This window comes from Panthera pardus, unplaced genomic scaffold (genome assembly GCF_024362965.1).
Source record: "Panthera pardus isolate Hobbes unplaced genomic scaffold, ASM2436296v1 HiC_scaffold_6, whole genome shotgun sequence".
In the NCBI taxonomy this organism is placed as follows: Eukaryota; Metazoa; Chordata; class Mammalia; order Carnivora; family Felidae; genus Panthera; species Panthera pardus.
The window spans coordinates 38,420,225-38,435,619 of record NW_026526991.1 but is presented as its reverse complement, the minus strand read 5'-3'; the positions used below and the strand labels follow the sequence as shown (position 1 = coordinate 38,435,619).

Below are 15,395 nucleotides of genomic sequence, written 5' to 3'. Positions count from 1 at the left end.
CTTTCATCCAACTCCTAAGCTCCCTCTTTCAGTGGCACCAGAGGAACACCTGACAGAAGATAATAGTAACAGTAACGATAATAATAATGTTACCTGGCCATTTCCGTGCACGTTCTGCAGTCCTGGTACCATTCTACACGTTTTATGTCTATTACTAAAACACTCATCACTGTACCCCTAAGAGATTGGCACTGTTGCTTTAGCCCCAGTGTACAGGTGAGGAAAATGAGGCACAGGCAGTTAAACAACTTGGGAACAGAGCCAATTTTCAATTCTGGGGAACCTGGCTCTGCAGTGCTTGCTCCATTGACCACTTTGCTTGGCAGCTTATTTTGTATCTATGGCAGAATGCTGTTTATGGTCAATTTACCTTTGTTGTTGTCTCCATCTCCCTTCCTATCACCCTTCGATCAAGACACAAAGGCAACCTGCTCTTGAATCTTCTTCTCCTAGGTTTTGCTACCGGCCAGTTTCCCAAACTAATTTGGGAGCCATTTTTGACTTTTTCCTCCTGTTCAACATTTCCAGCCAGTAACTGCCAACCACAGTGGACTTTTTACTTTCTGGATATGGGTGAAATTCCTTCCCTCGTTCCCAACCCTACTTGCTAGCAATGTCTCTCACTGTCTCTTTTTTGGACATTTCCACCTGGTTTTCTTGCCTCTAGTCTTGCCCCCTTCCACATTACCTCAGTGTTATATCTGTTTAGAATTTAAAGTAATTGGATTTATTTCAGTAAACTTGGCAAAAGGAACCATCCCACCTCAATAAGGAAAAAAAAATTCCATTAGTGTAGTGACCTCACGTACCGTTCCTCTCAAAAAGCCTATGTCCCAGAGAGAGTATGATACGGAAGACCAGGATCTGTGCCCTGAGATCTGTATGTCTCAGTTCCTCTCTGTCATGCACAGTGTGAGTAAATCATAGCTCTGAGTGTCATTTCAGTGTTACATGATGCATAAGCATAGTTTTCATGTGATATGGCCATGTATGTTAGTCTGCTTCTTCATCTGGGCTCAAATATAGAACACATGATCTGGTCCAAAGCTGAAGTAAAAACTGTCTATGTTGGAGTTATTCAGAAATGATGTGTTTGTTTCCTATCTTGATTTCTTCTTTACATTGAGATATAATTAAGTGATACCTTCTTAAGGGATTTTCAAGATTAATCTTGCTTGATTTGCTTTGCCGTATGCCCTGAATTTAGATCCTAATTTGCAAGGAAAATGTGACTCCACTCTGTCTTCAACATTGCTGCCAGATGAGTTTTCTAGAATTGGAACCAACCATATTACTTCTCCACTTAAGGTCTCTGGGATAAATAAAGTCTTAGCGTCTTAATGGAGGTGGCCTTTGCCTCTTTGCCACCTACGTCTCCGGTCACTTCTTGCGTTGTACTGTGTTACACAGAACACCGTTCTACCACATGTGGCTTTGTACCACATCTCCTCTGAGTGTCATAGCCTTCCTGCTTTATCCATATCATAACCTCCATCCATTCTTTAAAACTGTCCTGACTTTACCTTCTTTGACTGTCTTGATGTCAGTTGCCAACAGATTTTAAGACATTTTTCTGTGCTTTACTTCTGTATCTTAAACATATTTCCATGTTGCATATGTCACACTGCATAAATTATTTATTTATATGTCTTCCTTTCTTATTAGAACATAAGCACTTGGATAAAGGCTATGACTTTCGGTTTTTGTATCCCCCATGCCCATTGCAGTGCCCCACACATACATGTTTGATAAATATTGAACTGAAATAGCTCTCTTCAGTGTTGGAGCTGAAGTTTGGATCAAGCTAAGCCAAACACTTATTTGATTGTTTTTGAAATACAGAAAAAACTGAGTTGTGGCTTCATGAATTAACTATTTGTTTTGCTTCTACTAGCCAGTGTTCAAATGGGACTGTGAAATGTGATGAGCCAGCAACGCCCTCTACTGGTAAGATCTAGTAGATGTTCTCCTTAAAGAGCATGCAGCTCCAACCCTGCTGCCATTTTTCTGGAAATCATAAATCCATCACAGCCTTCCTTGCCAATGTGCATGAATATAGTCTTGGGAATATTCCTCAATATGGTGCTCCAGTGCTTCCTAACTTTTTTCACTTTCATAATTATAATAATTGTAGGACATCCTGGGGTGACCTTGCAAGGCTGTTGAGGAGCAGAGCTGATCGCCCTAGGGGATGTTGTTGCCTAGATGCTGCCTACCCCAGAACCACCTCAGGTGCACGGAGGGCTTTAGGCATATGTATCCAGGCACCTGTTGGAACCCACTTGTGGAGCAGTAATTGCCAAACTAGACCAGGACTTCTCAGATTTAATGTGTACACAATCACCTGGGGACCTTGGTAAAACATTAATTCTGATCCAGCAAGTCAGGGATGATGTCTGAGACTGTACATCTCTGCTTATGACCAAGGTGATGTCATTGCCACTGGTTCTTGGACTCTAGGACTAGCAGCCATTAATTAAAAATGTCTTCTAAGATGACATCTACTTCCATCTCTATTTAGAATCCCACTTAACACTTGCTAATCATTCCTGAAAATCCTATCTATTAGGGCACCCTATAAATTATTTATTTTCACCATAATGCCTCAAATTTTTAGTTACTGTTCAGAAATTCTAGGGAAATCATAAACAACACTACTTTCATTGCTTATAACAGATAGCGTCTAGACTGATAAAAAGGAGCTATTGTTTTGTTATTTATTTGCATGGTCTTGTATACGCTATTATAAATTAGCCTTGATTTATAGGCCCTGGATTTGCATAATGATAAGGATTCAAGCTATCTAGAAGCTATCTAGGCTTCTTTACAGGGTATGTTCAAGGACCACACATACTCAGTAACAACTGGGTCGTCCTTTTCTTGTCCCATTTGCTTCAGTGTGGCTGAGAATAAAGAAGGGAAAATCCAGGTGGCCAGACTTCTCACAGAGGAATGCACAAGATTTGATCCTATTGGCCCCAAACAAGGGAGCTTGTTTAATCCCTCTGAGCCCAAAAACTTTCTGGAAGAATATGTAGCCCTTACCCTGTCTATAATTATGTTTACTTCTGCACTTCTACAGTATAGTGAGGATTGATATAAATAATGACTCAGAGGTGGAGCAAGATCTAAAAGTATTATGTGTTCATTGTAAATACACAGCTTTGTAAGAGCTTCAGTATATTATATTACCAGTCCCCCCCAAATTGAAAATGTATGTTTGGATTAATCAAAATACCCTGTTTCTTGACCTCAGAAAATTACATAATTATTGCTTTGGGGAAGGCAGTTAAGATTTTCAAACTCAAAATAGGTTTTAAACATTTAGGAGACAAAAGAGTCTTCCTAGAAAAGGTTTGTAAGCTCCTCAAACATTACAGAGTCAGAGCATCATCTAATAATAACTGGTAAGATATTCTATGGTGAATTCTGCTTTGATGACAAATGCATGTCAATATGGTTATTTGTGGAGGAAATACAATGCTAAGGGTATTTTATCTGTGCCTTTTTCTCTAAAGTTCATGCCTGTCCCGAGGGAAAAGTGTATTTTGACTGCAGATTTCCTGACCCTGAATTGCCAGCTGGTGGTGTAAATTGTGAGACTACGTGCGCAAACCTGGCCATGAACTTCACTTGCGCCCCATCCTCACCCTGTATAAGTGGCTGTGTTTGTGCTCCAGGGTAAGTCTCTTTTTTAAAAAAAATTAGAGCATTCAGGATTTGACAGAAAATGCAAGAGCTCTTAATAACATTATTTATAAACATAGCTAAAATTGTTGATCTGCCTGGTGGTTAACTTTGAGTTGGTAACTAGGAGACTATTGTAATTATTTTGTCATACTCATGTAATATATCACATATGTTATATTTGAAATACTACATACGACATATAACAAATGATTCAATATGTCACACATATGTTATATATACAATATTATTAAAGTAATACAAAGAATTGAGGAGAGGATTCATATCAGGATGGACTTGGCATTTATCTCCTGGTTTAACTGCAATTTTGGAAAGTGATAGTGACCCAGTGTCCATTCAAAATACTTTAAGTGCATATCTTTTGTATATTCTGTGGTGCTGTTAATGTCGTTGAAGTTAAGTTATAATAGTGATGCTAATGTTTTATTTAATAGATGTTACAGAAACTGGTGTGTTGAGGCTACATAGGGCAGTGGGTAATAGTGGGAACTCTGGCTTCAAACACACCAGAGTTCAAATCCCAGCTCTGCTGACGTTGGCTGAATGATTATTCCGCAAGTTTCTTTTAAGCTGTTAGGTTTGTGAGATATGGTGTGTGTCTACTACTATCTTTGTAATTTCTCTAGTAGCAGTAATACCTTGTACACAGGAAAAGCACATACAGAATCTGGCAGCTATCAGCTTCTTCACAGGCACATATCACATCTGGTCTCACTGGCCCTCCGTCTTCTGGTAGTGAATTGAGGCAGTGCATAGAGAGAGGCCACCTAAGGCAAACAGGTCACCCATTCTTCCTTGGTGAATATATTCACACAGAGGGATTCCTGAGCTCAGTTTGTGTAAACCATGAGCAAAGAAGAAAGAGGTTTTGTGGTCTGTTTCTCAAGAGAGTTGCATTTGTCTAAATGGTCCCCATCTGGAATAGGTAAAAGAGTCAAGTGACTTGGGAATGTACCAGTCTCTTTAGAAAGGAAGGACATAAGAGATTGAAAGAATGACTTCCCATGCATGGGAAAATAAAGGCAGGTAAAAATCAAGTTATAGAGCAGATGAGCGAGGAAGACATTTTAGTAAAAAGGACAAGGGAAATATAATTATTATTACGCTAAAATAATTGAAACCTACAACATTGCTTCATTTATTTGATTTGATTGTGACTCAAGGATGTATGGATGATTAGATAAAGCTGCATCCTAATTTTGTTTCATATGTTTGCAGCTGATGCCATTATTTATTTATTGTTATCTATTTACTGTTACCTTTGACTTTTAGTTCAACAATGATTTATTTATTTACTTGTCTAACTTCAATACAAAAATTAAAGAAATTTTCTCCCACCTTGTCGTCTTATATTGAAGTAAATATAGTTGGAATTAACTAAGAGGCCTCTGAATGATTTGGAAATAATTTTATTACATAGAACTTTATGTTATAAAGTTATTCATGGTAATACTATTTGGATTGTCTTCCATGTGATCTTGGCTGGCTTATTTTAGGGCAATAAACCTGGTGTCACCAGTTTTCGTGGAGCTCGTCATCATGACAGCAATTTATCGAGTCTGAAAAATCCTCAGACCTCAGCTTAGAAATCACTGTGGATTAAAGAAATAGGAAGTAATAGAGTGGAAAGAGTCATACAGAAATGGGTTCAAATATTGGCTCTCCTTATTGGCTGAAGTATCTCAGGACAAGTGACTTAACCACCTGGAATCTCAGTTTCCTCTTTTTTAAAACGTACATACAAATATCTATTTCATGGGGGTGGAGTATGTGCAGTGCACCATCATACGGCACTCATGTGTGGCACACTGTGTTGAGCTTCCGTGTCGTAGGGGGGCGCTACTAAAATACATATATACGATAACGACAGAATCTACCTTATGGGATTGTCACTAGGTTTAGGTGAGTTAGTGCTCTATTTAAAGTGGTTAGAACAGTGTCTGGGCCGTAGAAAGCACTCAAAAATATATGTTTGTGCTGTTGATTTTATTATCTTTGCGAGACATTTAATGAAGTACTTGCATTGGAGGATTCATTGCGATGTAATGAAGTAAAGTAAATGTGTTTATAAATTTCTATGTATAGGGAGTGTGGGACGTAAAAGATTGCATTAAACTAAGTCTTAAATGATGACAAGTTTTTCAGGAGGAGCAAGGGAGGAGAAGGGTTTTCCAGGCAGAGGAGACATGGCAATGCCCAAGGAAAGTGGCTAGAAGTTTGGGAGGGTTGAGCTGAGAAAATGCAGACTGTAGGACTCTGTTGTCTGGAGGGAGAAATCTAAATGAGATAACGCAGCATTTATAGAGGTAGGTTCATTTATTCACCTTCACTCAACAACTGAGTGTCTGGTATTATGCTAGACATTGGGACGCAATCATCAAGATACTCATGGTCTTCCCCAGTGGAGCTTGAAGTCTAATGGACAACATGTACATTGAATAAGGAGTTACAGTGCTGTGCTAGAAGAGATGTGAGAGTGAAAGCAGAGAAGGAAACAAATGGCATCATTTCTATTCGAGAGAAGAGGCAAGAATTCAGGATTCCTGACTTCTGTTAATTTTGATAGCATTGAATTATAACATTTTATTTTATTTTTGAAAAATTAAAATATTAAAATAATTTTATTTTTGAGAGAGAGAGAGAGAGAGACAGAGTGCGAGTAGGAGAGGAGTAGAGAGGGAGGGAGACACAGACTCTGAAGCAGGCTCCAGGCTCTGAGCTGTCAGCATACGGCCCAATGCGGGGCTCAAACTCCTGAGTCATGAGATCATGACCTGAGCTGAAGTCGGACACTTAACCCACTGAGCCACCCCGGCGCCCCTGAATTATAACATTTTGAAGCAAATTCAGAAAAAATCTTCATACAGTTTGTCTATTTTTAGTAACTATTTGTTTTTATTAGTTTGCCATTATTTTTTTGATAGAGAGAGAGCACGCATGAGGGGTGGGGACAGAGGAAGAGGGAGAGGGAATCTTAAGCAGGCCCCATGCTCAGCTCTCAAGCTCACAACTGTGAGATCATGAGCTGAGCCGAAATCAGGAGTCGGATGAGTCACCCACTTGCCCCTTAAATTATTATATTATAGTTATATTATTATAATTTAAATTTTATTAGTAATATTTTATTATTGTTTATGAAATAAATTCTTGAGAAAAGATTTTAAGAATATTGAAAAATATATGTATATATTTATATTAAGGGTATTGGAATATATATCATATACAATATGTATTTAATCTTCATATCAAAATATTTTGAAAATACAACAAAGTTAATTCTCATTTGAGATTATGAGATTTAATTTTCTATTTCATAGATACTTGAAGATACTTTTTTGTGGGATAATCTTTGAAGAAGGAAATAACACATCAAAGGAAACCAGCAATCAAAGTTTATGTTAATAACAACAATGTGAAACACTTGATGTAATGCTTTTTATTCAAAGCACATCTTAACTAAATTCTCATGCTTTTAAATTTAAGCACTTCCATAAGGAGCTTTTGATTACTCTCTTTGTCCTGCAACAGAAAATGTTATCTATCTCACAATTTACTATTTTATTGAAAAATCGTTAGACCCCACAGATTGTTTTCTTTTAAGTGGCAAATATTAATAAAAGGAGCCCTTACTTATTCTCTAAATGTTCTTTTCAGAATAGCTCACTGTCACCAGAAATTTAAGCTTCTGTTTTTGTTTTATGGTGCTAAGCAATACCAAAAAGTTTAAAATATTGCATCCAATCACTTGCCTGGCATTTTATTTACTACCATGATAGGCAAGGTACTGTGTGAAAAGAGGGAGATAAAGATTAGATCTGACCCCATCATAGGTCAGATGGAACATGCCTGTGGCAGCTGTAAGGAACATAGATGGTGTTGAATATGACAAGATTGCTGATTTTTTAAAAACTGAAATTAGTAGTTTATACTAAATAGTATTTACTTCTTCACTGGGAAGAATGGCAGAGCACAAAGGAAAGTGTTATGTTCCTGAAAGCTGTCCATGCATCTGGAAAGATTGGGAGTACCTCTCGGGAGAAGTGATTGCTACACCATGTTATACCTGGTAATGAGATCCATTTATTTCACAACGTTTTTCCTAAGCAATTGTATCTGATCATTTTGTATTTACTTAATGTGACTGACTTCAGCAACAAAACAAATCAAGGCGGAGTAAATAAGATTTTAAAGGCATTCAGGAGTTGGTGGAGAGTTACTATCTATAGGGGAATCATACCATTATTTTGGGGCATATTTGTTCAACCCAGAAGAAAACTGAAATGTGAAAGTTTGGAAATTTACTAAAAATATCTCAAGTTTGTAAGAAAGTAATAAATGTTCCAAAGAGAAGATCACATTTAATGGAAATGTTTCTTTTTGGAAATAAGCCAAAACAACACCACAAAACAAAACTGAAATAGAGTTTCCTTAAAATGTGGAAACAAATTCCAAGCTCCTGAACAAGGTCATGTGTAATGTATTTAAACTGATCGAAATATAGGAGATGGCATTGTGGGCTTTTTTGCTGCCAATCAGGACTATATTTGATTTTTCACTCTGGCATCTCTTATCAGATGACCCAAGCACAATTTTTAGGCTTGGTTGTGGTGTCTCAAAGTATATTAAAACAAACTGATAAATATAGGCCTGACTTGTCAGTGTAATAAATGTTATTGAGCCAACTGGCAATATTTCTAAGGGCCATGGGCTCAGTGAATGTTCTTGAATACAAACCTTACAGTGTTTATACTGCTTGAAAACCACTAATTAGAGCCAAATGTCTTAGAAAGATAACTGGCCTTCTTTTTTGATAGTGTTTGTCGACGAGGAATGTTCAATTGCACATATTATCCATGCCCAGCCGTGTGCACAATATATGGGGACCGGCATTATCATTCTTTTGATGGACTGGAATATGACTATATCAGTGATTGCCAAGTATTTTTGATAAAGGTATGTCACAACTATGTACTTTTATTTGCACTTGTGTAAAGACTTAATGTGAAAAACAAGTGTGCTGCTCCATGCTATATCAAATCCAAATGTCATTTAAAAAAACCTACAAAAGTTATAGCAATTTTAAACATTCCCTTGACTCATTCTTAAGGTTTATTCTTTATAGGTGATGGGCTAATTCTTAAACTTTCCGTGCTTCTGTTTTGTCATTTGTAAAATGGAGATAATAATTGTAGCTGTCTCCTGGGGGTAGTTCTTAGGATTAAATAAGATAAATGTATGTAAATCTCTTAGATAATGTTTGATATATAGTAAGTGTTCAATAAATGTCAGCCATATTTATTTTTATTGGCTTAGTTTGGTGAATACAAATATAAGACATCAAACCAGCATTGAATAATATATATTGTTTATGGTTATAGCAATAAAGAGACATTACTCTTAATTCTAGACATGTTATCTTGATGCTATCCTGCAGTTAACCCTGGGCTTTGTATATCTGATAAAATCCTTAAAATTTGTCATGTTTAGTGCACTTAGGTTTTCTTTATACCTGAATTTTATTTAAACATCACTGATTCCAGAATTAAATTTCTAAATCTAAAACGTAAGTTTTAGAAAGAAGCTTTATAAGAATAAAGAAAATAACATCTTTTCTTCCAGCAAGGTAACTTGTGATTATCTTGAATGCATGTTTTTTTCCCCCGAGTAAGGCTTTTATGTTATTAGAGGTTTGTGTGTGATCCTGTTCTTTTAAGCATATTTCAACAAAGTAGACACATTCCTATTTTATATTAGTTCTATTAAATAGAAAACGAACAGTAAAATCGGAAGTGTTCCAAACTTAAACAACTCCTGCTTATGCTTTAAACCATTAAATTTCCCATTTGGGAAATATTCTCAGTCAGCCTCCATTATGAGCAGTTTTAAGTTTCTTAAAGAATAGATCCAAATTTGTCCAGGAAAATTCTAAAGTTGAGAAGATTGGGATCATGCTTTACATTTGTTTTTTCCTCCCCAAGTCATTTTGCAAAATAATGGGCCTTTGGTGAACTATTACTAACTACTTATTTGAGCTGTATGCTCTGCCTGCTTTTTCTTAACCTCTCATTTGTCTTCACGGTAGAGAAATCATACTGTTTACTCGTCTTTTTAAAATAATGATTGTGCAGAAAGCATTTCAAGTAGAATATTTGTCTCAACTCTGGTTCCTGGTGAAATGAAAGTATGTCCTTATGTTTGATGCTGAATGACTAGAGCAGCCTTTTTTTTTTTCTTTTCTTTTCTTTTTTTCTTTTTTTTCCTTTTACTGACACTGCACTATAACAGCATTCCATTTTTCAGGCAAGAGCCATTAAAGTTTGGCTTTTAGACTTTTAAAACCTGATTTCCTATCATCACTTTAATTTGCTACTGTATCTTTCTGTTAAAAATCAATACCTCATGTTCAGTTTCAAATTTTAATAAGATGTGTCTGCCTCTATATAAGAAGATATGTCATAGGAGACATGCTTCTAATCTTTTAGTAAGCAATGAAATTTAGGTCCCTAATTTAATATCTGGATTAAGATCTGTCCTTAGAGTTCATGTAGTAAGATTAAGATATGAAGAATATTAAAAGTCTAAATTTCTAAGTTCTAGAATTATATGTGTCTGTTTTTCTGCCAAAGCAGAAGTATTCTTTCTTTTTTTTACACCGACAATGTTTTTTTTAAAAAGAAAGTGTTTATAAAGAATAGACTTCAGAATGTGACTTTTACTGTATTTAATTTGGTAATTAAAGAGAATAAAAACTGGGGCACCTGGGTGGCTCAGTCAGTTAAGCCTCTGACTCTTGATTTTGGCTCAGGTGATGACCTCATGGTTCATGAGTTTGAACCCAGCATTGGAGTCTGCTTGGGATTCCCTCCCTGTCTCTCTATCTCTCTCCCCTCCCCCACTCATACTCTCTCTCTCTCTCTCAAAATAAATAAATAAACCCTAAAAAAAAAAGAATAAAAACTTGCTATTAATAACTAATTAGAGTTATACTAGTGAATTATTCATTATATTGTAACGGACATTTTCATAAAAATTAATAAATATCATTGTGATATTTTATCCATAAGATTGATCGTCATTATTTTTTTTCTTTTCTAAAAAATATTTTTAAAATTTATTTCTTTATTTTGAGAGAGAGATGGGAGGAGGGGCAGAGAGAGAGAATTCCAAATCCCAAATCCCAAGCAGGCTTCTCTCTGTCGGTGCAGAGCCCAACATGGGGCTTGAACTCACAAACTGTGAGATCATGACCTGAAATGAGATCCAGAGTCAGATGCTTAACTGACAGAGCCACCCAGGCACCCCAGATTGATCTTCATTATTAACCTTAGATATTAAGGTTCAATATTTACTTTGCATTGTAATAGTTTACCTACTTAGATAAACCACCCTATATATTAAAACCTTCTAAAAATATTCAGTAGCTCTTAATAGCATAAGCTTTCCAGTAATTATCTTTTCTTTCTCTTTTTCTTTCTCTTTCTTTCTCTTTCTTTCTTTCTTTCTTTCTTTCTTTCTTTCTTTCTTTCTTTCTTTCTTTATTTCTTTCCTAAATATTTAAATTTACACTCTCTGCCTCTATGCTAGGAGCTCTAAGGGTACAATTGTTAAGACATTAACTTTACCCTCAATTGTTTTATGTTTGGAGAAGTCATTAATAAACAAGAAACTAGAAGGCTGGGATAAATTAAAGCTCTCTTGTTGGAATGTAACTGATTTTGACTGGAGAAACAGCAAGCAGGAACGTTTCATGGAGGGGGAGGAACTGATACTACATTACAACTCATTTATTTTTCAGGGTATTGTCAGGTAGATTTCCTCAGTAATGAAGCCCCTCAGGGTGGTTTTCTTTTCATGGCATTCTGGTTAGGTGCCTGCTATTTCAGGGACCCAACAGTAGGGGGGTCCTGTGGTAATCTGTGGGCAAAACTCCAAGGGAAATCCCATCCCAAGGAAATCTTTGAACAAGACTGTACACCTCACAAAGGCGACAACTGACAGATGGTCTTGCCTCCCAGGCAGCAGGAATTCATGGATGTTCTGATGGCATTTATAAAACTGGGCCAGTGTCTGTGTGACTGCTCGACTCTCTGCTTTCTCAGCCTTGCTTGTATAACTCCTTTTCTGTATCTTTTATTTTTGCATCAGTTCATTGTTTCTGCTTCCTTGTATTTTAAGCTTGCTCTCGTCTGTTCAGCCCCGCTCTACCTTCTATCCTCTTTCTGTCTGTTTACCTTCAAATCTTAATACAAAAAAACTTTAAAAAATCCCCTTGTTACTGTCAGCGATAACATGATATTACAAAACAGACCATACAATATAGAATATTTCGTGGAAATTCTGAGTTTAATATAAAGAATAATCTAACAGTGAGGAACTTTCATTAATAATAATAGAAAGGTAATGGCAATAGAAAGCCTTTCAGCTGGCTTTTCACATCCCATAACCTAAATAACTTTTCTCAAGAGGACGAGCGAAACAAAATCCTGAATTACATATTTTTTTCTTATTTGAAAATCATTCATTAAGGCAGAAAATGTGGCATGATTTTTTTGAGTAGTACAATGCCATAATCATCCTAATGACCTTTATTATTCTCCTTTTCAAAATGTAAGCAATGCTTTGCAAAAGGATTGTTTAAGAAGAAGCAAAAGCTCTCAGTTCCTATGAAGGAAGGAAGGAAAAATGGGTCACAGAGGGACACATTAATTACTTTTTCAACACTATTCATTGAAAACCTATCCTCTTGGCACTAGGCTATAGTAATTACATATAAGACAGAAAGAATTTGGCCAAGCCAAAAGGAATATTGAGCTGGCATTCATATTGCTGGTGATATGAAACACTAAGTGTAGAGAATTTATAAGACCTATATGATTTCCAGGTATTTAAAGACTTTTTCACTTTGAAAATAAACACTGACCCATATGTCTAAAAATGAAAAGAATTCAGGAAATGTGTGCAGGCCTTTGAAAATTGAATACAGAGCTCAAAGAGAAATGCCACTTTTTTTTCTGGTGAAATTCCCACCTTTTACACGTTAGTGAGAACACTCTTAGAGCAGTGTAGCTTTTAACTTTTGGAGGGATAAGGACTTTAAAATTTGATGAAAACCATGGACTTTCTTCTTAGAAAAATATAGGTAATCAAAAACAACATTTTACAATGAATTTCTAGGGTCTGTAGAGCTATACAAGCCCATCCAGGAAACATACCAAACAAGAAACCCTGATTCTAGAGAATGTGTTCTTAGTGGATACAGTTGGGAGTGGCTAAAGGAAGGAGGAGGTGAGATGGAGGTGAGGAAGTTCAGAGTGTATGGGCTAAATACCATTCTCCAAAACTAAGGACTCCCTACAACTTGCAGTTGATTTTTCTGCTCAGTCATTGCTAGACCATTCCTAATTTCTCTATAAAAGTAGCATTTTAAAAATTAGGGTTTTGAGCTGTCTCTGCTTTTATTCAGCCAAGTGACCTTGGACAATCCGTTAATCCTTTTTAACTTCACTTTCTAATCTGTAAAGTGGAGATAATTTAAAAATTATCTTAATAATTAAATATCAAAGAAATAATTAAATATAACATGTGTAATGTTCAAAGGAAGCCCTCAAATGATACACATTACTGTATTTACTAACAGTACCGAAGTTTTGTATCTATTTCCATTTTAACCTGTAGGCAAATTATTTACCCAGAAAACTTTTTAAAAATATAACAAAAGATGTTGCCTCAAATGAAAACATTTCTTTTAAAATTTCTCTGACATATCTTAGGTATTTATTAAAAAGAAACTGTTATGCTAAGTGAAATAAGTCATACAGAGAAAGACAGATACCATATGTTTTCACTCTTATGTGGATCCCGAGAAACTTAACAGAAGACCGTGGGGGAGGGGAAGAAAAAAAAAAAGAGGGAGAGAGCAAAACCATAAGAGACTCTTAAAAACTGAGAATAAACTGAGGGTTGATGGGGGGTGGGAGGGACGGGAGGTGGGTGATGGGCATTGAGGAGGGCACCTGTTGAGATGAGCACTGGGTGTTGTATGGAAACCAATTTGACAATAAATTTCATATTTAAAAACAAAGAAAAAAAAAAGAAACAGAAACTGGTTGATAAATTTGATCTATAATAGTAAAATAGAAAAAAAAGTTTTGCTAAAACAAAATTTTAATGGATGATATTAGAGATAAATGTTTAAAGATTGAGCTATCAGATGGGTATTGAGGAGGGCACCTTTTGGGATGAGCACTGGGTGTTGTATGGAAACCAATTTGACAATAAATTTCATATATTAAAAAAATAAAAATAAAAAAAAGAAAAAAGAAAAAAAAAGATTGAGCTATCTTGGTTTATTTGCATAAACTTTTTTACATTATTAGATCAAAATGATTTTTATCTTAGAAATAAGATGTATTTTGATTTCAGTACAATCCATTGTTAATCTTGGTCTTTAAAAATTTTTAATAAAAGATAACCAAAAATTATATATAGTATATACTTATATTAATGCATTATTTTTAACATTTCAGAGTGCAGATGACTCAGATATATCTGTCATTGCCCAGAACAAGAAATGCTTTGACAATGATATTGTTTGTTCTAAAAGTGTTTTGATTTCAGTTGGGGACACTGAAATTTATCTGAATGACGCTCCTTACAAAGAGGTTAGTAAATTATTTCTTTTAGGATCATTTTAACTTGTCCCGAGAATACTGAAAACAAAATAGAAACGATTTGGGGTACTTTTCTCTGTAAGTGATTACTCGATTTCAATTTTCTTTTCTTTGTTGTTATGTGACTTCAGTAAATCATACTTGTCTTTTTCATTTACACTCCACTTCTCTATATTCCAATTCTTTCCTCTTTTCTTCATCTCCATGGTGACGATTCTGGCCCCAGCAACCATCACCAATTATCTGGAGTACTACAACCCTCCACAATAGACTCTCGGCTTCCCGTCTTAGTTTTTCTCTTATCCTGCCACGCTGCAGCCAGAGTGGCTTTTTTTCTAAAATGGGAATCTAATCTCCTGTCACTGTAGTGCCTCACAACTTTCAAATGACTTCCCATTCCCTTATACGATCTCACCAATCTGACCATGGTCAGTCACCTCTCCTGCCTCATGTCTCATCACTTTCTGCTTCGAGCTCATATTCCAGAAGTTGGAGATCTTATTAGTTCTTTAAATGATCAATTCTGGGGCGCCTGGGTGGCGCAGTCGGTTAAGCGTCCGACTTCAGCCAGGTCACGATCTCGCGGTCTGTGAGTTCGAGCCCCGCGTCAGGCTCTGGGCTGATGGCTCGGAGCCTGGAGCCTGTTTCAGATTCTGTGTCTCCCTCTCTCTCTGCCCGTCCCCCGTTCATGCTCTGTCTGTCTCTCTCTGTCCCAAAAATAAATAAAAAACGTTGAAAAAAAAAATTAAAAAAAAAAAAAAATAAATGATCAATTCTTTCTCTCACCTCTGGTTCTTCATGAAAGTCATTGCTCCCACCTGGATCAGCCTTTTCTTTCACTTACTCTTCTATGGTAGGTCTCATCTTAACTCCTTCAGGGAGTTCTTCTTCATGCCCTCAAGCACTTTGTTGGGACACAAGTCACACTTTAGTGAAATTATTTGTGTGGTTGTCTGTCTTTTCCATTTGTCTACGAGTTCTGTGAGAAGTGGGGCCATGGTTTCCCTTATTCCTGTA

The 15,395-nt window shown here is 36.2% G+C and overlaps 1 protein-coding gene across 1 annotated transcript in view; it reads left to right on the top strand.

Annotated features, from left to right (window-relative positions):
• The window catches only part of OTOGL (otogelin like), a 137,022-nt gene that overhangs the window by 48,880 nt on the left and 72,747 nt on the right, over window positions 1-15,395 (top strand). The window contains exons 22-26 of the mRNA XM_053895292.1: window positions 1,895-1,947; window positions 3,519-3,681; window positions 7,667-7,774; window positions 8,523-8,661; window positions 14,235-14,369. Coding sequence (XP_053751267.1) covers window positions 1,895-1,947; window positions 3,519-3,681; window positions 7,667-7,774; window positions 8,523-8,661; window positions 14,235-14,369 — 598 coding nt within the window. The remainder of the gene's footprint in view (window positions 1-1,894; window positions 1,948-3,518; window positions 3,682-7,666; window positions 7,775-8,522; window positions 8,662-14,234; window positions 14,370-15,395) is intronic.